This window comes from Globicephala melas, chromosome 5 (genome assembly GCF_963455315.2).
Source record: "Globicephala melas chromosome 5, mGloMel1.2, whole genome shotgun sequence".
NCBI classification, from domain to species: domain Eukaryota; kingdom Metazoa; phylum Chordata; class Mammalia; order Artiodactyla; family Delphinidae; genus Globicephala; species Globicephala melas.
The window spans coordinates 20,269,552-20,290,572 of NC_083318.1; the positions used below are offsets into that span (position 1 = coordinate 20,269,552).

The window sequence follows — 21,021 nt, forward strand, 5'->3', positions numbered from 1 at the left end:
TAAATGGAAGATAAAAATCCATAGGGAAGGAAAGCAAGGTATATATTTTATTTTTCTGCATCCCAACTAGGAAGAAAGTCTACTTACCTAGGTTTCCTTACTGTTCATGCCTAAGCGTTCACATTCTAAGAGGTTAGTGGGCACGTAGAGAGCAGAGTCCCCTCAGTCCTTTCAAAACCCCTCTGCGGCGCTGATACCCCCTCCACTCTTAACCACCAACTGTACTTTAGATTCAGCTACTACTTGATGTAGAGTTGAGACATGGCTTCTGTCACCAAGATCTCTGGGGTCTATTCAGATCACTTTGGCATCAGGCTACTTAACCTGTGCTCCTGTGAACATGGAAACCTACAGTGTAACCAACACCATTAATAGATAATTACTTACCCAATTAGTGGGTAGAGTCCTTCACCAAGCAATAAGGCAAAGCCAATTCTTCCTAGCAGGTGAGGACCCACATTCCCTTGTGGTGTTTCTCTTGTCCTGCCCCCATAACTGCAGAGCCAAGTCTCACGACAGAAGTCTCTAACCAACTTCACTATATAAGGACATTCTGCCTTCCATTCTAGGAACTCAAGACCTGTATTTGCCTTTGTTCAGATTTCCATTCTGCCATGGATTATCTCATGGGCCATAGCTGCTCTCCATCTAAAACTTGTGGGTAGTAGCCCTTGCCTCTATGCCTATTTCACAAGAGTGCTGTAAAAACTACACAGGAACTAATTTTTCTTAATGTTTTAAGATACCTAGAGGTAGGCACCATTAATTAATGGATTAATTCTAAACTTCAGGATTGGTTAGACCAGTAGATCATGCTTCTGGATCCAAATTTATGTTCTCACCATATTAGATATCTTTTCTTTTTGGAAATGCAAAAACTTTTTAATCAAATTAAGGAATGCTTCCAGACTTTAAAAAATTATTATAAAGTTACATTCCCATCTAAACACATTTTTACCTATATTTTTATATTTTCTCAGTTTAGTGCATAATCATGTCTAGTCTGTCTTTAAAATACACCAAAAGTTCAGGTATATATTGTAAATGAATTCTTTGCCATAAATTGTAATTCTGTGCCATAAATTGCATGTGATTTCAAAAACGTACACCACAAATATCTTAAGAACGTTATGCGGCTAGATATATGTAGAAACTGTAGCTAACATTTCTGAGAAAGTAAGATACTTATTACGTTTAATATAACTTTCCAAAAAGGCATTAATTTTTTTTTCTTTTTTTATTGAGGTATAGTTGATTTACAATATTATGTAAGTTTCAGGTGTACAACATAGTGATTCACAATTTTTGAAGGTTGTACTTTCCTCATAGTTCATTATAACATATTCATCCATTCATTATAAAATATTGGCTATATTTCCTGTGCTGTACAATAAAGCCTTGTAGCTTATTTATTTTATGCATGGTACTTTGTACCTCTTAATCCCCTGCCCCTTTCTTGTCCCTCTCCATTCCCTCTCCCCACTGATAACCACTGGTTTGTTCTCTATATCTGTGAGTCTGTTTCTGTTTTATTATATTCCCTAGTTTGTTGTATTTTTTAGATTCTACATATAAGTGATATCATACAGTATTTATCTTTCTCTGTCTGACTTATCTCACATAATACCCTCCAAGTCCATCTATGTTGTTGCAAGTGGCAAAATTTCATTCTCTTTTATGGCTGAGTAATATTCTGTTATATATGTATTATGTATTATATATATTATATATATCCATTATACATGTAATGGATATATATAATGCATATAGTATATATTTTTATACATATATATATATGTATATATATCCCACGTCTTCCTTATCCATTCATCTGTTGATGAACACTGAGGTTGCTTCCATATCTTGGCTATTGTAAACAATGCTGCTATGAACATTGGAGTACATATATCTTTTTGAATTAGTGCTTTTGTTTTCTTCAGATACATACCCAGGAGTGGAATTGCTGGATCATACGGTAGTTCTATTTTTAGTTTTTTTGACGAAACTCCATACTGTTTTCCACAGTGGCAACACCAATTTACACTCCCACCAACAGTGTCCAAGGGTTACCATTTCTCCACATCCTTGCCAATATTTGTTATTTGTGGTCCTTTTGTTGATAGCCATTCTGGCAGGTGTGAGCTAATATCTCATTGTGGTTTTGATTTTCATTTCTTTGATGATCAATGATGTTGAGCATCTTTTCATGTGCCTATTGGTCAAATGACTGTCTTCTTTGGAAAAATGTCTGTTCAGGTCTTATGCCCATTTTTAACTGGGTTGTTTGTTTGTTTGTTTTGATATTGAGTTGTATGAGCTATTTATATATGTTAGATATTAACCCCTTATCGGTCACATCATTCGCAAGTATTTACTCCCATTCAGTAGCTTGTCTTTTCATTTTGTTTCCAGTAGATACCTTTTTATATAATGGCCGCAGTTCTCAGAAGAATATTTTTTCAACCTGAAAAAGTAACCTTTTATCTTCCTGTTACTAAAATGTTAGTTTAGCATATCTTTGAAATACCAAATGCAGGGCAACAAGTATAAAACATTTAACATATACTAAAACGTTATCATGAATCAGAGAAACACCTTATTTCTTGGCATTTATGCGATTTTTTTTCTGTTGCCATGAGTAGACTTCTTTGATTTTGTTTTCTCTATGGCACTTATTTGTGGCATTTTATCCTGGTCTTACTAAAATATTCCAAATTTTTCATATTGGTTTTCATGACACACTCTCACATCGTAAGCACTGTGATCTTTTCTATGGCTTCGGCAAGAACGCACCCAGTATCGTATTTTTAAAGTACTTCATTTGGCAGTTATCTCTCTGTGGGATGAGTACTGAACCAAAGAGTAACACATATGACTCACTTTCATAAGCAAACGCCAGAGCCACCGAAATGACAGCAAGGATGAGAAGTAGTGTATCCTTGTCAGGCACGATCAGGACGAGGCCACAAGTGATTTCACGAAACGGTAAGCATGTGTCAGTCCTGAAAATAATAACCTTCCATTTGCTGCCTCTTGGTTTCTCAGTGTAAACTTGTGGGTGCTCATGAATAAAATACTTCTTTTCTCGCCAGCCTCGAAGCTTACGTTAGCCCTAAGCCAGAAGAAGAGAAATGAATTCTTAATTTTCAATCTGAAACATTTTCCTGCTGTTTTTCGTAGGTTTCTCCTCAGAAAAGAAAGCCAATGCGTAGAAGCACACGCTGTTGGAGGAGCACACAGGCCGAAGCAGAGCTCGGCTGAGGGCCCTCGTTCCTCCTTTTACTGTGGCTTGTGTCTGCCACACCTGCACATCACCGCCTCCACTACTCATACCTGGTAATGTTTCCCTTTGGCACGGATGGAGGACAAGGCTGTGACAGCTGAGATCCTGATCAAGTCCTAGGGGCCAAAATTATACAACCTATCACAACTTCCAGCTTCCTCGAAATGAGAAAATCCTAATGTGATGGTGATGGCTTTGCTGCGTACATATATACTTAGAGAAGTAGTTCAGAGACACATCGATTTGCAGCTAAATCTGTGTTTTTCTTCCTGTGCATTTGCGTAATTATTAACAAAAAACGTAACTCTGTCTTCTCAAACCAATTAAAACGGAAAACGAATGTATCCAAATTTTATTGCAATTAAATTATACAATGACATAACAGATGTCTAAAGATTAAGCAGGTTTAAAAGTATTCATCCATTTAATAAGGATTCTACTAGGACCAACTGGAGATCATCTTTGCGAGGAGGTATAAAGCAGGAGTGTGAGATTCATGGATATCTGTACTTCTAGAAGTAACTAAAGAAAACCAGGAGCATCAACTGAAGCTGCAGTCCAATAAACAATCCAGAGATAAGAGCTGAGACTATCTAGCTCCAACTTCCAAAAGTTATTTTGCTTAATTCCAGTTCAATCGTTTTTGTTTTTTCAATTTCTGGAAATACTTGAAGCTTTGTGTAATAGGAAGATGAAAGAGCCTTACTAAGCAGTTAAATGCTTTCAACCTCAATCTTTGACTATTTAATTCTTGATAATTCTTGAGAAAGAATTATCCTTCTCTTATGTTAATTCACTAAAGTTTGTTTTTTCTACAACTGATTAAAGAGACAAATCATTCTTGGCCAATACTTCAGTATAAGTGAATCAGAAAAACAATAGTTGCATCATAACATTTTGGTGTATTTTTTTAAATTTCCATTTCCTTGAATTAGTGAAAAGGTCATTGTAATCCAACTTCTAGTAGTGGATTAAGTTTGCCAACTGAGGTGTGCTCACCAGAATAAAAATTGAACGTATATGTAAGAAGTACCTCTTGGTAGCCTTGTTATAGGTCAATTCAACAGCAGTAAAACATGATTTAATCATACCATTACTATTACTGAAGTCATCCTACTACTAATTAGCAAACGGCCAAACATTGTCAAGATTGTACAAATGCTAACGTATTGGGAGAAAATCCAGTTTAGGCGAGACCTAATTTCATTTCAACTCCCGGTGGGTGACTGCAAATGTGCAAAGAGGACCCCTTGCTCAGAGTACTACTGTAGTTCCAAGAAGACAGGTTTCCACATCCCCGGCCTGCGAGTCAGCCAGTCCCTCTTGTGACCCTCTCCCAGGATCATTTGGGGACGTCTCTGTCTCAGCTCATTATAAAGGTCACACCCCTGTGCTGTGGTACTTGCTTCATTATCACACACAGTTTGTAGAAACTGTGTGAGGAATAGCTCTATCCCTTTGAAAAGATAGGAAGTCACACCACACGGTGGTCTCTGTTACTTTGGAAATGTAAGGCCAGGGGCAAATTTTAAGTTTTCAAAGGTCATGGAGAATTCAATCTTTGACTTGAAGGTATCACATGAAGAGAAAGATATATTCACTTTGTCATGGTTGTGATGTGATGTCAGAAGAAAACCTTCCTTGGAGTCTAGTTAGGCCTGGGAGTGAGGCCAGCCTGTAACACTTACTAGCATAGATTTTTTTTTAACCCCATTTTCCTTATCAACAAAAATAATATTTCAGACTAAATTTCTAATATTATTAAGCATGGACTAACTTCAGATGATTTTCCTTAGTTTATTTATTGAGCTCTATCACCCAGCAAGAGAGGTAAAATTATCCCGTTGTTACAGGTGATTAATCCAAATCCCATGGCAAGAAAATGGCGGAGCCAGGATTCAAAACTGCCTCAGGGCTGGCCGCCCAGTTCTATGCATGCTATAATTCTTCTTCCTAAATTATTCCAGCAAGTTCCACTTGTTTTATGGTTCTTTGGGTCTTCATCAATTTGAAGTTATAAGAGCATACATACTTCTAGGAGAAAGTATTTCGATAAAAAATACTATATATTTTATAGAATTTATGTTACCCCTGGGTTAAGGGAAGTATCTCATTTAAGCTCCTACATAGAAAAAGGAAAATGTACGTTTAACATTAAAATGCATTAAAGGTAGAAGTGTGGGCCTGATTGGTTGCTTTCATGTATTGATACTTTTTCATGTAGCTCAGACACTGCTAGAATTGAATCTAAAAGACATGTATCTCCCAATTCAATGATTCAATTTAACAATTATTCTTTAAACACTCACTTATTTTCAAAAATGTCCAGGCAGCTCAAAGCATCTCACACTGATTCTTTGTCTATGCACTAATTTTGGTTGAGTCCATATTTGGAGGGGAGGACAGAGTCATTTAGCAGCCATTATTCTCCCCAACTTGAGGGTCCCTTTGCCCCATTTCATTTCTGTCACTTTCTTCTAATCATCCTGGGCACCTGCAGGATGTTAAATCCTAGGCAGATATAAAATCAGTTGCACTGCTGTTGCCGCCACACTATGATCCTTTTGCTGGCTTAAAATTGCTTAAGCTCCAGGTACAAGCTCAAAAGAAAAGAAAATGTTTGCTCTAATCCTTACTTTTCAATAATTTTAGAAATAGTTTCTCCTGCCTAGTTTCCATCTTATATAACTACCTCTTCACTTTCATCAGTCTTTGCTCCAAGGGAAAAAGGTGTTAGGGGAAACAGTTATACCGCCAGCCTTTGTGATTCCATAGAAAAGGAAAGTTTTACCAGCACACACATGCTATACACACACGCACACACACCAGGCACCTCCACACACACGCACACACACGCACACACACACACACCACACACACGCCCCACCTCTGCCTCCCCAGCTTTCCAGGCAGCACTGTGAGACTCTAGTTTCTCCATTTGTGGCTAGGTAGATATATTCAAATTGAAAATTTTGCATAATAAAGTTATATCTTTCCATTTTGCCTCAAATGCTGCTGTGTGTGTAATACATTGCCAAGAATATTGACAAACTCTATCTTAAGCCTCCTACAGGAAGTGATAATGTTGAGATCTAGAACCAATTAACTTGCCAATCATTGCTGAGTAATAGGAGGGGAATTTAACGTTTGTGGAAATGCGTGAGTTTCACCACTTTGTGTCCTGCGCTCAGAAGGTAAGATAATTTCTGTCTGCTCTTCTTCCACTTTATTCCACTCGAGCAGCAGAAGGGGGAGCACAATATATGAGGCTCACGAAGTACTGCTTTGGTAAACTAAACCCAACCCCAGGGTTTCCCAATGCTCTTAACCTATTCCTGAGAATTAGTTTGTTGGGAGAATCATCATATGAGCCGATTTCCCCGAGTCTCCCCTTGACTGGGGGGAGCATTTGCACATCTTCGGGGGAACCTCACAGCTCCCTTCTCCCTCTCCCCCTCTGCGGCCGTCAGATGACGACCCACATCAGCCAGCACAGAGGCGTCTGGCAAGCACGAGGCCCCCTCCACTTGGAGACGCCTCTGCAGGCCGAGAGGCTGGCTTTGTGCTGGGGAAGCTGCTCAGTGTGTCGCTTCAGGTGCATTTGCCACACTCGGGCCATTTCCATCTGCCCTGGGAAGGGGGGGCTGAGAGAACACGTGCGATATCGCAGGGTCCGGCCTAGGCTGAGATGATACTCCACATTTCTCACGAGGGGTTACAGCATTGAGCCGGATTTAGCATGTAAAGAATGAGACTTAAGCCTTTCCTCCTTTGATTCTGTTTAACTTCCATAGGTTCTTTCTCTCTGTTCCTGGGTGGAGACCCTAATGTCTTCCTGCTTCCTGACCACTCCTGAATGCCAACCAAAAACATGTCTTTCCCTTCTGTTTCCTTTCTTCAGACTTGTCTCATGTTCCTTTTAAGTAACGGAAGTTTCAAAAAGGCAAGATGGATGCTAGCATGAATGTAAACAGTATGATCTCAAGTTCTCTCAGATGTGGTAACTTACACGGGGGTCTCCAGATTCCTATTACTTAATCCAGACCCCTCTCCTGATTCCTAATAAAGAGCTCAGTGTGTCCCAAACTGTGATGAATGCCATCGTCCCTTCTAAACCCACTCTATTTCCTATTTTCATCTACAGCATTGTCATTCATCTAGTCCCATAAACCAGAGACCTTTGAAACAGCAGCAAAGCAACATTTTCGGCATATTATGCTTTACTATTTCGAGAAAGGTAAAAATGCAACTGAAACACAAAAAAAGATTTGTGCAGTGTATGGAGAAGGTGCTGTGACTGATCAAACATGTCTAAAGTGGTCTGCGACGTTTCGTGCTGGAGATTTCTAGCTGATCGATGCTCCACAGTCGGGTAGAACAGTTGAAGTTGATAGCGATCAAATCAAGACATTACTTGAGAGCAATCATTGTTATACCACGCAGGAGGTAGCCGACATACTCAAAATATCTGAATCAAGCATGGAAAATCATTTGCACCAGCTTGGTTATGTTCATTGCTTTGATATTTGGGTTCCACATAAGTTAAGTGAAAAAAACCTTCTTGGCTGTATTTCTGCGATTCTCTACTTAAACATAATGAAAAGGTTCGGTTTTTAAAACCTCTGCCACGCAGCACAATAACTCTGGGAGTTTGACCAAAATACTCAACCTCTATGAGCATCAGGTTTTCCTTGAATAGTATCCCACATAGTATTTGGGGGCGTCAAGGACTTCTGGCTTGCCATCTCTGTTCTGCCAACTCACCATGACCCCCAAACCTCATGTCACCCTGGATGTAAACCTGGATATGAAATTCGGAACCTTCCAGAGGATCCGCAAGTAATCTAATCCCTGAACCTTCCAGCGGATCCGCAAGTAATCTAATCCCTGAAATGAGTTTCTCATGGTTTGTACAGTCCGTCCTAAATATTTGTGGGATCATGGGGATTGCATTCATAGCATCCCACTACAGGCTCCTATCTAGTATTTGTGTACCCTGCCTTGCCCTCTACCACAGCTTTATTGCCTTGTTATTTTTATTTTTACTCTCTCTTCTGCCTTTTTCCACTTAGTATTCAGTCTTTGACATTTTCACTAACTTCCAACTCTTTCCCTTCTTTCAGTAGCAACAAACATTTACCCCTTTGTCATAAATATAATGACAGTCATTTATTTTTCAAATGTGTCCTTGAGGTATTACCCTCTACTCAAGAGTATTATCAAGGTATTGTGTCACCAAAACAAACAGACAGACAAATGGCAAGGCTCTCTCTGAAAAGAATTCTAATGAATTCTCTAAGTGCTAAGGCACAAAATGAAGAAAATAGTTATCAATTTATGGGATTATTTAAGGATTAAATTATGTATATGAAGAGGTTAACACAGTGGCTGGTACATGGTAGGGACTCAATAAATTCCTTGGTTTCAATATCTATAAAGAAAAATGTCAGTGTTGATAAAGGCTGCTATTGTCAAGAGCTGTAAAAGTCTGAAATACATAAGTCAGCTGCCATGGTTTCAGGAATGCTAGCAGAAGACACAAGATTCCTGGGTCAGAGACAGAAGACTTCATTACTCCCAGCAATAGCAGTAGCCACAGTATCAGCATTTCCTTGTGCCCGTTATCTGAGCCTGATTCCCACAGGGCAAAGTGAAGAAGGCCAGGTGACACCTACACAGGCAGTGGCCACATTACAGGAAAGGAACCCTAAATTTAGAGAACCCAAGCCTTTTATGATGGGCAGTAATCCTGCCTGACTGTTGCTTTGGAAAGAGACATTATCTTTATTATATTGGGCAGCAAACCTGTCTGCCACCTACTCTAGAAGGAGATACTTCCTCTATCTTCTGAAAAATATATATATATATATATATATGTATATATATATATATTTTTTTTTTTTTTTAATTTTTGGCTGTGTTGGGTCTTCGTTGCTGCGTGCGGGCTTTCTCTAGTTGCTGTGAGCGGGGGCTACTCTTCATTGCGGTGCACGGGCTTCTCATTGCGGTGGCTTCTCTTGTTGCAGAGCACGGGCCCTAGGCACATAGGCTTCAGTAGTTGTGGCACACGGGCTCAGTAGTTGTGGCTCGCGGGCTCTAGAGTGCAGGCTCAGTAGTTGTGGCACACAGGCTTAGTTGCTCCGCAGCATGTGGGACCTTCCTGGACCAGGGCTCAAACCTGTGTTCCTTGCATTGGCAAGTGGATTCTTAACGACTGCGCCACCAGGGAAACCCCTGAAAAATATCTTTGAAAAGATAATCCAGAACTAAGGCAATCAGTGTCTCTGCCTGCGAGATGTAAAGAAATGGGATATTCCCAAGGAGGATTCTCTCCCAACAGATATATGTGAATAAAATCACCAGTTTTCTAAATGCTGTAACAAATTTCTCTATCTATACGAGCTCGGAGTTAAAACTTGGGTTATATATATGGTAACTACCTCATTTATAAAATGGGATACTTCCAATTAACTCAATCTTAGACATAGCTCAATACCTCTTGTCAATTATATGCTTTAAGGTCAATTATTAGGCAATATTATTCCTTATATATCTTTGCATGTGCATACTCAAAAGAATGATAAAAAATACACATAAGATTTCCTGGTTCTCTGAGCAAAGTTACTCTAGCATAATACTTTATTAAAGGTATTTGAGAGACTGTTGCTTTCTTGATTTCCAAACACCCATTCCATCTTCTTTTCGGAATAGCACCTTAATATCCTTTAGGAAAATTATCTTTTTCCCCACTGGACCTAGTTTGATCTAAAGTGTCCTGTCCTCTCCTAGGCAAGGGACAACCATGTGATCCAAACCAGGCCGGTTGGACTTTCCCTTGCTGGAATTTGAACTTCAAGGCAACAGAGTGCCTTGAGGGGATCGTGGTTGCTACCTTGGCCCCTTAAGATTGACCATGTTCTACAACTTCCCTCTTACTCATGTGAGTAACCCAGTATCTCTCCAATCAGTTGTTTAAGTCAGTCAGAGTTAGTTTCTCTAGTTTGAAACAAATGAATCTTCATCACAAATGTGGGAGTTAAAGCTCAGAGTTTAGGTCAAGGGTCTTGTGAAGAATATATGTACACATAAAATATACACATTTTTTTCTTTATTATATCTCTGAAAATGGAAAGTAGGACTGATGGTAGCTTTATAATAATATAATCAGATCCAATATAATCAGATGAGTTAAACAATTCAAATGCTATGCTTGCAAGTCTGACAAAATATTACCTTGGACCATTGCACAGTACACTCAAATATATTTTAAAGTGGAAAACTTCATAATAAAAATAAAATACAATTACTCATTTGAATTTCCTCCAAAACCTGACAAAGCTCCTTAAGAAAATATTTTCATGAAGCAACTTTGGGAAAAGTTCCAGTGAAATAAAACCACCAAAGCCCACGTCTAATTTCCTTATTTCTTTCAATGAAGTGCCTACTTGCATATAACTGATGATCTACATTTTAATACGTTGTTAATAAATAAATCATAGGTAATAGAATTCCTTTTTGAAAGAACTACACCAAATGAGTTCTGCTTTAAAAATCAGTGAGATGGTGGTGTTACTTTCCAGCAAAGTTAAACTCTAGCATTATAAACTTCAGATTATTCTGCAGCAAAATGTGAATTCAAATACAGAGCAGCTCCTCAATAAGAAGTTAAGGTAAAATTTCTGATGGCTTAAAAATTTCTTGTAAACCAATACATTTTTGGACATTTGGCCAATTCTACACATATCGTAACTCTCATCTTGATCAATTATCTATTTGGGATTATTATTTGTCATTGTCATTTTATTGGAAATTTCTTTTATTTGCATAAAACTGTACCTTGTGTGGCATGATGCGTGGGTGATACTAAAGAGAGGCAGTTCCTATTCTTTCTAATGTCTAAGGAAAAGTATTCTAGCAGCTGTGGGGAGAATGAATTGAAGCCAGGGGAGATTGAATCTCCTTTTAATTTCCAACCTATTCCTCGGTCTTTCAATGTCTCTAGAAGTATTATCTTCCTTCTATAAATCACAGAAGGCAATCAGTCAAAATTTGGCAATTTAAAGTGAGCAAACTATTATAATATTCAAATATTCTAGCAAAACTTTGTAAGTTTTTTTATCAAAATGTATTATTTAATTCATTAGCAAAATGTAGATCCATTTTCCCCAAAAGAAAAACTAGCCTTTAATTTTTTCTTTAATTTATTATTACTCCTAGTTCAATAGGTTCCAACAGTATGGCAGAAATCTATCTTCCCCATAAAACATTAAAGTTAATCCCAGGACATAGATTAATCACTAAGAAACTTTAAGAACAAAGTTAAAATGAATTTTTTAAATATAAGGAAGTGGTAGGCCAATGTTTCTGACATAAATTTATATTTATATTCATAAATTTAATTTTTTTCCAGTTTGTCATATGTTTTTCAAAAGAAATTACCACTAACAATGTTTAGCAAACTTTTAATTTACCTTTAGACATTAATTCTTGCTTCATTACCAAATTATTTAGCATCTATTGCCTTCACCCTCCACTGATTGCTTTCCAGTAAAATGAAAAAATCATCAGGTAAAAATAGGAGGTTTTTTCCCAATAGGAATAGTTGAGATAATTTAAGAGCTTTTATCTGAGATCGTCAAGAGATTCACTTCTATCAAATAAGAATGTAATGAATGAGTAAGTTTTGTAGAAAAAGCCCGGGATTTGGAGTCAGGTACAGATTCTGGCCCTGACTGCACAGGTATGAATGTGAGCAAGTGTGTCTGATGTGAATAAACCTCAGTTCTCATAACTGAAAAATGACAAGAAAACAATCTCAGATTTTTGTAAAAAGTTAAACGATATCAAATATGTGATGTTTGGCGGTTGGGTGGTTTTCATCATATGTTAGCTCCCTTTGCTTACTGTGACGGTTAAAGAAATTTCTCTTGGGTAACATTTCCCAAAATGTGCTTGATAGGAGGAAAAATAGGAGCTGTGCAGGAAAGGATTTCCTCATAAATGTTAAGAAATGCTTTGTCCAACCCAGCTTTTACTGTAGGAGTTCTCAGATCTTTTCATGTGAAATTGCAAGTTATGAAACTCACTCTGTGAACTGTTCCCAGCTTGTGGAGAATTTAAGTCATGTTGATAAAGATACCATAAATAGAATTAACACAAAAATCAGATGTCATCCAAAGATTATCTCTGCAAGACAAAAGCATAAAAAGTGATTATTCTCTGTTAAGTTTAGATATATTATGCTTATTAAAAGAGTGGCTCAAACACAGAAAGGGTTATCCTATCACATACCACTCAAAGACATAGGGTTAACTTCAGTGGCTGCGACAGGCTAGAAGTACAGGAAAAGAAGTACAGCACACCCATAGGGTGGGTGGTATAGACGCAGTTGAGGAAGACACAGCTGCAGATGATGGGAAGAATGGGTGGGATGTTCCAGGTCGATGGTGATAGACAGAGGGGCAGACCAATCAAGATGTAAGCCCCAGGAAAACCCAACAAGGAGTGATAACGATGTTCAATTTGAAAGCAACTGAAAATGGATCAAAGCATGCAAATTAAAAGAGCTCATCTTGGGGCTTCCCTGGTGGCGCAGTGGTTGAGAGTCCGCCTGCCGATGCAGGGGACGCGGGTTCGTGCCCCGATCCGGGAGGATCCCACATGCCGCGGAGCGGCTGGGCCCGTGAGCCACGGCCGCTGGGCCTGTGCGTCCAGAGCCTGTGCTCCGCAACGGGAGAGGTCATAGCAGTGAGAGGCCCGCATATCGCAAAAAAAAAAAAAAAAAAAAAAAAGAGCTCATCTTGATCCAGACAGAATGAACTAAAATAAAGACTATACAGACACACTCTGAAAAAACTATTTGTATTACAAAAATAATAATCATAAACTTTAAAAAATTCTCATACAAGTTTCTAAACTAAAAAAATCAGTTGGTCTACAAAGGAACTGTAGAGAGAATACCAACCAATGCTGGACAACTTGACATACAAGGCAATAATGGAGAAACACTTGTCATTTTTTTGGCATTATACTTTCATTTTTCATTTATCTTTTCAGTCATCTTTCAGGGGTATCCTTGTATAAATAATATGCAAAAATTAAATTACATTACATTTTATATAAATGGCTTTATAATGTCTTAATTTATGGTCAAGTGATAATAAATACCTTATTTCTTAGTAGTATATATTTTCATTTTAAAAAATCATTAAAGTGCTCCCATGTCTAGGGTTAGTTAGAATGTAGCAATGGTACCATGCAAAGAGCCTGCCTCCCTGAGAGTTTATCTTTCTGTTTAAAAATCTGAAAGTTATTAGTTTCATTATATATAGGCCACAGTTCAAAGCCAAGGGCTACATGAGCCAGAAGTGTTTACTTTTAAAACCTAAGAGCATTTTACATTTTGGCTATTACACAAAATTCTTTTCATAATTTTTATTCTATCTTGCCGTTCTGAGGAATTTCAAGTTAAACTCAGATTCCAGTTTTCACATTTACCTTCTTTAGAAAAACAAATCATATCATTCAAGGAGAAGCTAAATCACAGGTGTGGATATGGGCTTAGCAATTTGCAGAATGAGGACTTTTTATGTTATAGCCTAGTTTGCAAGCTGAACTTACATATGTCACTTTATATAGAGCCATTTTGGAGATCCAAAATGGCAATATTCCAGCTTCAGTCACACTCTTGATGTTCCTGTCTGCAAGACAACTCCAATTTCCAAAAGACAATCAGATTGTCGATTAGTTTCAATAGAATATGCCTCCTAGTTCATAATTAGATTATTTCAAAAACTGGAAGTACAGATACTCCAAAGATACACCTGAAGCTATTTGTTTAAGTAAAAAAGGAAATTAATGGCAAGAAACATATATGCCAGATATTTTCCCTTTATAGATAATATGTAAAAACAATTTATATATGATATATATGTTAAATCTTATATATATATATATAAAGTACAGAATTAAATAGTCTGATGGACAATAATCCAACAAAAAATTAACAATAAAAGAAAAACTAAACTTCTGATAAAATTTTTTTTCTTCTGATGACTTTCCGAAAGTTTTTTTGCACCAATAAACATACCACCTGAGTACATTTCAAATTCTTTATAAGCGAAGTCCAAACTGATTGTGAAGGATGTTACATTGCAGCTTGTAAAAGTTAGCAACAGTCAAGCCAGTGTGGCATTTACATGTTCTTGGATTGAGGATTGCTAGAATAAGAAGCAGAACTCAGAGTGTGGTAAACTTTAAAAAATTATTCTCCCATTCTCATCTAAATTGACCTCATCACAATCTTCTGATATTACTAAGCTTTTGCAAGGGGAAGGAGGCAGTTGGCAGAAAGAGGAAAGGCTGAGGGTTTATTAGTGTAATGGAGAAAGGACGACATCGAAGAACATCCATCATCTGACACTCCAGGAGCAAAACCAATCAGCTTCTCTTCACTGGGAACCGCAGGAACATTACGGCCAGAAGTTCCTTTATACTTAAGTGTCAATGTCTGAAGCATTGAGGTCATCTTTGGTTAATTAGCAGCCACTACAAAACCACATTACGATTATCAACCAGGCCAGCAGAGAACACTTTTCTGAGAAAGGCCATCTGTTATGGCTCTTTATGGAATAAGAATCATCAAGTTCTTTTCTGGAGTTTCTGAATCTTCGCACACAGTTCACGGTCTAAGACATTTCTCTGTGTTCTTGACTAGCATCCTGTTAGCTCGCGCAGAAAGGGGCTGCCTCTCTTCTGCTATACTGGCATTCACTGAAATCACTGGGTTTTCTTTTTCCACTCTTCACGAACTTTCTTAAGAAAAAAGCTGCTTTTCTTTCTTCACTTTTTCATCCACTTGGATATCACTGTCTTTGATTTTTTGAAGATAATTCTTGACTAAGAACCTTCCTCATACTGACCCAGCACCTGCAGTGTTGGACCACGTGGTCCTTACTGACAGGGTCAGGGCTCTAATCCTAAACCTTCCACGTGGTTGAGAGCAGCTCTCTGAGCCAGATGGCTCCCAAAAGTCAGAGAGGATCCTCAGAAAGTACCTGTCAAAATCTTATACCATGTGCAAATGCTCATGTTTATATATATCTCTATATATAAACTATATATCTATAATATCTATATAGCTATAATGTATCTTTAAAATGTTTTTTTTAGAAGTTACATTGTAGCTGAAGAGTTTATTCTAGATGGATTGAGGGGTAAAAAGGAAAATATAAAATCTTAAAAGAAAGACATAACTGACAACATCTTATAGGGGTGTGCTCAGAGTAGGGAGCGTGAAGAAATGGCTCGTCTGTTTACAACACACTTGACAGGAATCTGGGCTCATTGTGACAAGGGGCACAAAATACCCAACAAATACCCAACACACGTCCTCCACGTGACTGCTGGGCAGGACCAGTGGGACAGGGCTCAATATTGGAAGAAAAGCTACAGTATTTAGTGGGGGAGTTTGCCACCTGGAGCCCATCCAGTCCACGCATGGGCGGGCCATGAGTGGTCTTATAGACATAAAGGCTTTGAAGCTCTCTTTTCAAGGAGAAAAAAAAAGAAAAATAGATTCTATATGCCATTCTGGAAAAGGCAAAGCTGTGGAAACAATAAAAAGATCAGTGGTTGTCAGTAGTTTGGGGGGAGAGGGGAGAGGAATACAGATTCCAGAAGTTTTTATGAGCAGTGAAAATACTTTGACATTATGATTGATATATGTCATCATACTTTTGTCCAGACCCATAGAATGTGCAACACTATTCACTTCATTAAAGTGAACCCTAAGGTGAAACAAACAAAAAAGAATCTACAGATTTGGTCTACAGATGCAGCCATGAGTATGATGACACCACAGGTATCATATGTGGTATTTACTGATACATGTAATATCTGTAAATATTTTTAAAAACAACATTAATAGGCAAACATAAACTAGAAAAACATATACATCAAATATGGTGAACAATTGGCTAACATGCTTAAAATATATTTAATACATTTTTAATATGTAAGCTATTTTGTCACTATCAAAATTGTTTACAAAACCTTAACATGATAGAATGTTAACATAACTTTTAAAAAAGTTCTTTTTTTAAAAAATTTTTAATTTTTTTCTAAAATACAACTTTAAGAAACGACACCATTTAAAAAAATGTGCTTAGGTTCACAATTCATTATCTGCAATTCTGAAATCTAATAAGCTCAGAAAAACAAGAGACTATTTGTGATGAACTGTGAGTCAATTAATAGCAAAATATGACTGTAACTCATATGAGGCTGTTTATGGTCTTTATTAATCTCATGTATTATGAACAAACATTTCACTATTAATGTATTTGATTGCAGGGTCCTGCCCCAGACCACACTAGGGATATTATGTAATGTACAGTTTATATAAAATTACCTTTTTATACCCAATCAATTCTCAAGCACATTTTGATTCCAGAGTTTTCAGATAAGAGATTGAAGACCTATGCATAGCCTCAATTAAAAAAAAAAAAAAAAACCCTATCCATTTATATAACTATTTTTAATTCTATCTAGGTGGATAAAAGGAAGATTGGAAGGAAGGAAGTGAAGGAGGAAGGGGAGAGGGAGGGAGGAAAGAGGAAAAAGGACAGGTATGAAGAAAGGGAGGAATCTTTCTAAAATATTAGTATTTATCTATGAGCAGTGGGATTATGGGTGATTTTTGTTTTCTTTCTTTTTAATATTCTGAATTTCCTAAAATAAGCAAGCTGTTAGAATCAAGAAAAACAAAAAATATTATAAAAACATTCTTTGAAGTCATTTTATGCTATTAAAAGCTCTTCATGGAAAACACAAAGGTAAATTTTTAACCAATGTAGTGTTTGAATTAATCGCAAATTTTAAATTAGTGGGAAATATATTAATAGACTTTCAGTGTAGAAACATACATATAGTTAATATTTCATTTTAACGTAGCTTGTATTTATGTACTCATGTAAATATATATTATATTATATATACACATACTTTATAAGATATACATACATCTTTCACCATGAGGTCTACCCTATCCACCTCATTTAAAAAGGCAACGTCTGCTGTGCAGTAGAAGCTAACGCAACATTGTAAAGCAACTATACTCCAATAAAAATTAATTTAAAAAAAACATAAAAAAAGAGGCAATGTCTCTTATGCTCTAGATTTTCTCACCCTGCTCTGTATTCCCCCATTGCACTTATTACTTTCTATCATAGTATATCTATTAATCTGCTATGTTTATCATTCGTGGTCTCTCTTTTCCTCACTAGAATATTAGCTCACAAGGGCTTCAATCTTTTGTCTACTTTTGTTCACAAATGTATCCAAAGCACTCAGAACAGTCAGTGCCTGGCGTGTATGAGTTACTGAATAAATAGTTGTTAAATTTATGAAGCTGTGTAGTTTTCAAATACTCAGTAACAAAAAGAACAACAACATTAAGTAATACATAAAATCTTAGAATTCTTGGAATCATATTAGATCTGAAAAGAGCCTGAGCTTTCTTTAGTACAGCTAAATATGGTTTAGCTAAATATAATTTTAGGACATTAATCGCTATTAGATAGGATATCCAAGTACAATTTTCTTTTATGCTAAAAAATGTTTATAACCAGTTTTTTTAGTAGAAAGTCTTGAGGCTTGCCTTTCTTTAATGTTTTTCAAGTTTCCACAGAGAAGGTTAAGAATTCTTCTTCAAATGATACTGTTATGTGATTCTGGCTCAGAGATTTATTAAAATAACATCCCTTTGAACTTTTCAATCTTGTTTGAGGAAAAAAATCCTATAATCTACTTTGTAACCATAATGTAGAACATGATAAGAATATGCACTGTAAATGAAATTGTCAACATAAACTTCCATTATATTATCTACATAATCTACATTGTTTGACAGGACCCTTACATTGAATTCTTCCTGAGAACAAACACCTTCCTTTTCATCTCCTGTGCCCCTTCTCCCACAGGATGCCACAACCCAAGATCAGGCACTCAGCAATGCTAGAAACAGCCTTTATGAATTTGTGTGTGTGTGTAAGCCCAAAGAACCCATGGAGTTGTGCTGGGGAAAGAGGCAGCCAGACCAAAACCCTTTTGCTGTCCCAGTATTTTGCAAGACAAGTCATTATCCTTCTTGTACTTTGTATACATACTAGCTGAGAAAAGTAGCCTTAAGATGTAGTCTGCCTTTGCCTTTGGTGATTAGGAGTCAGAGATAAAATTCCCAGATAGCAGAAGAGATAGATGGAAACACTGACCTAATGTGTTTTCCTTTCTTTAAGTCCTCTAAGCATATCTTTCACTTATACATTCTATTTTTTTAATTAATTAATTTATTAATTTATTTTTTGACTGTGTTGGGTCTTCGTTGCTGTGCACAGGCTTTCTCTAGTTGCCACTGCTACTACTCTTCGTTACAGTGTGTGGGCTTCTCATTGCGGTGGCTTCTCCTGTCGCAGAGCTCGGGCTCTAGGTGCAGGGGCTTCAGTAGTTGCAGCATGTGGGCTCAGTAGTTGTGGCTCACAGGCTCTAGAGCACAGGCTCAGTAGCTGTGGCACACGGGCTTAGTTGCTCCACGGCATATGGGATATTCCCGGACCAGGGCTCAAACCCATGTCTCCTGCATTGGCAGGCAGATTCTTAACCACTGCGCCACCAGGGAAGTCCCTATACATTCTATTTTATATCAAGGTACCTTCCATGCTAAAAGTTTCTCCCCATCGATCCTTGGGGATGTTAATTTCTGTTGCTTTATGATGTGCCGTGTAGGAGACACTTGGTTTTTTGCCAAGAGCCCTTTTTCCTTCTGTAGAACCCATATTTGATGCAGGTATTAGGGCTCAGGAAAGATTAGTCCTGCCCCAGTCACAGCCCCAAGAATCCTGATTGCCTTCAACCAATCATAACACAGTAGTTCAATTTCCCTTTCCATTTGGAGATTGAGCTGGAAAGAGATACCTGATCCCAATCTAATAAGGCATGAGTGGAAATCTGCTGGAATAACTCCTGGAGAAAGAGTCTAAGCTCTTAAGAAAGACATGTGAGAGAGGGCTCTTGAGTTTGTTTTTCCTCTGGACATTGATGTGTGAGGATGTAAAGTTTGCAGATAGAATCATTTTGCGAGCATGAAAGGGGCTATCCCAGATGGCAAGGCTGATAGAAGAAAAAGCATAATTCTGGGTATTTAACGGCTTTCTTAAGTTGCTGAATTAACAAACCCTGGAGGCTCCCTACATCTGAGACACTAGTTACGTGCAACAATAATGTTTCCATGTTGACCACGTCGCTTTGACTAAAAGCCAAATGCGTGCCTCTTCAGCAACATGGTAACAGCTAATTTGCACCCATTTGAGCCTGGCTGGGCTATCTGCTGCAGTAATGATCCTTACATATTTTCAGTTCTTATTTTTGCCAACCTCAGTCTATTATTTCATTTTGAAGAATCATTTGGAAATTTTGAAGTTATCTGTCTACTGTTAGGCCACATCTAAGTCCTTTTGCTTTCTGATAAAGCAAAGTAGAACACAAAGACATGTATGACCCCAAAAATCTGGATATCTAACTAGCTGCACATCAAACAATAAACACTCATTGGCAGTCTTATTTTAAAGCTATTCTTTGAACTTAAAAATTTGGCCTAAATTTGAGTATCTTTCATTATATGGAATAGATGTGTTTCAGAATGTTAACTGTGCTATAAAGCTAATGCTGGTGATTTAATTGCTGTCTTACATGACAAAATTAAAGGCATATTCATAACCAAAAATTCCTCTAAGCAGAATTGAATTTTAAAACTTCCAGCAAAAAGAGACTGATGATGAGCAAGAAGACGTGCTTGCTGTTGGAATTGCTCGACGTCACTCATAGTCCTTTGAGAACCTGCAGAATTTCTCCCATGGGAGATTTTTATTGTAGCATTGCTACCAATTTTCAGTGATTCCGAGGTTATAGAACTTCTCACATTCCCCAAATTCTTTTGACCACGTGTTTGTGATTCCCCAAAGTGAACATTTTTTTTCCTATTTGGATTGAGTATCTACCATACAAACGGGGACCCTGTGGTAAATTCAGATGGAAAGAATGAAGAATAAGAGTCTGTAAGTCTGTCTTCCCTGAACTTTTCTCTGAGCCTAGACACAAGCTGGCACATGACTTTTCTCATCTTTCAAACAAAGGGAATGAGCTAGATCCAATATTTCTAAAAGTTTTCCACTGAAGAACCTCTAATAGCAAGACGAAAATGAATGCGTTTGAAACAGAGACACTTTTGGAAGATTTCCATCATAGATAAAAAAAAAAAAAATCAGGCTAATTGTGCCATCTAAGTCACAATAAACATTTATTTTCGTATATAAATGTCGAATAAAATTGAGATGTCAGAAAGATGTGCCGTGCATATTCTGTAACTACTTATACTCCAGACATCGTGTATTTTTCCAGGAAGATGCATTCTGTAATTTTAAAAACCTGACAAAACAGGGGCTTCCCTGGTGGCGCAGTGGTTAAGAATCCGCCTGCCAGTGCAGGGGACACAGGTTCAAGCCCTGGCCCAGGAAGATCGCACATGCCACAGAGTAAGTAAGCCTGTCTGCCGCAACTACTGAGCCTGTGCTCTAGAGCTCACGTGCCACAACTACTGAGCCCGCATGCCACAACTACTGAAGCCTGCGTGCCTAGAGCCCGTGCTCCGCCACAAGAGAAGCCACTGCAATGAGAAGCCTGCG

The 21,021-nt window shown here is 37.6% G+C and overlaps 1 protein-coding gene and 1 pseudogene across 1 annotated transcript in view; both read left to right on the forward strand.

The window, feature by feature from the left end:
• TNIP3 (TNFAIP3 interacting protein 3) overlaps nt 1–6,191 on the forward strand; it is a 37,426-nt gene extending 31,235 nt beyond the window's left edge. Inside the window, 1 exon segment of the mRNA XM_030863955.3 lies at nt 3,181–6,191. Coding sequence (XP_030719815.2) covers nt 3,181–3,261 — 81 coding nt within the window. The 3' untranslated portion in view covers nt 3,262–6,191.
• A 9,362-nt stretch (nt 6,192–15,553) lies between these two features.
• LOC115857383 (small nucleolar RNA SNORA11) lies at nt 15,554–15,671 on the forward strand (annotated as a pseudogene).
• The last annotated feature ends 5,350 nt before the right edge of the window (nt 15,672–21,021 follow it).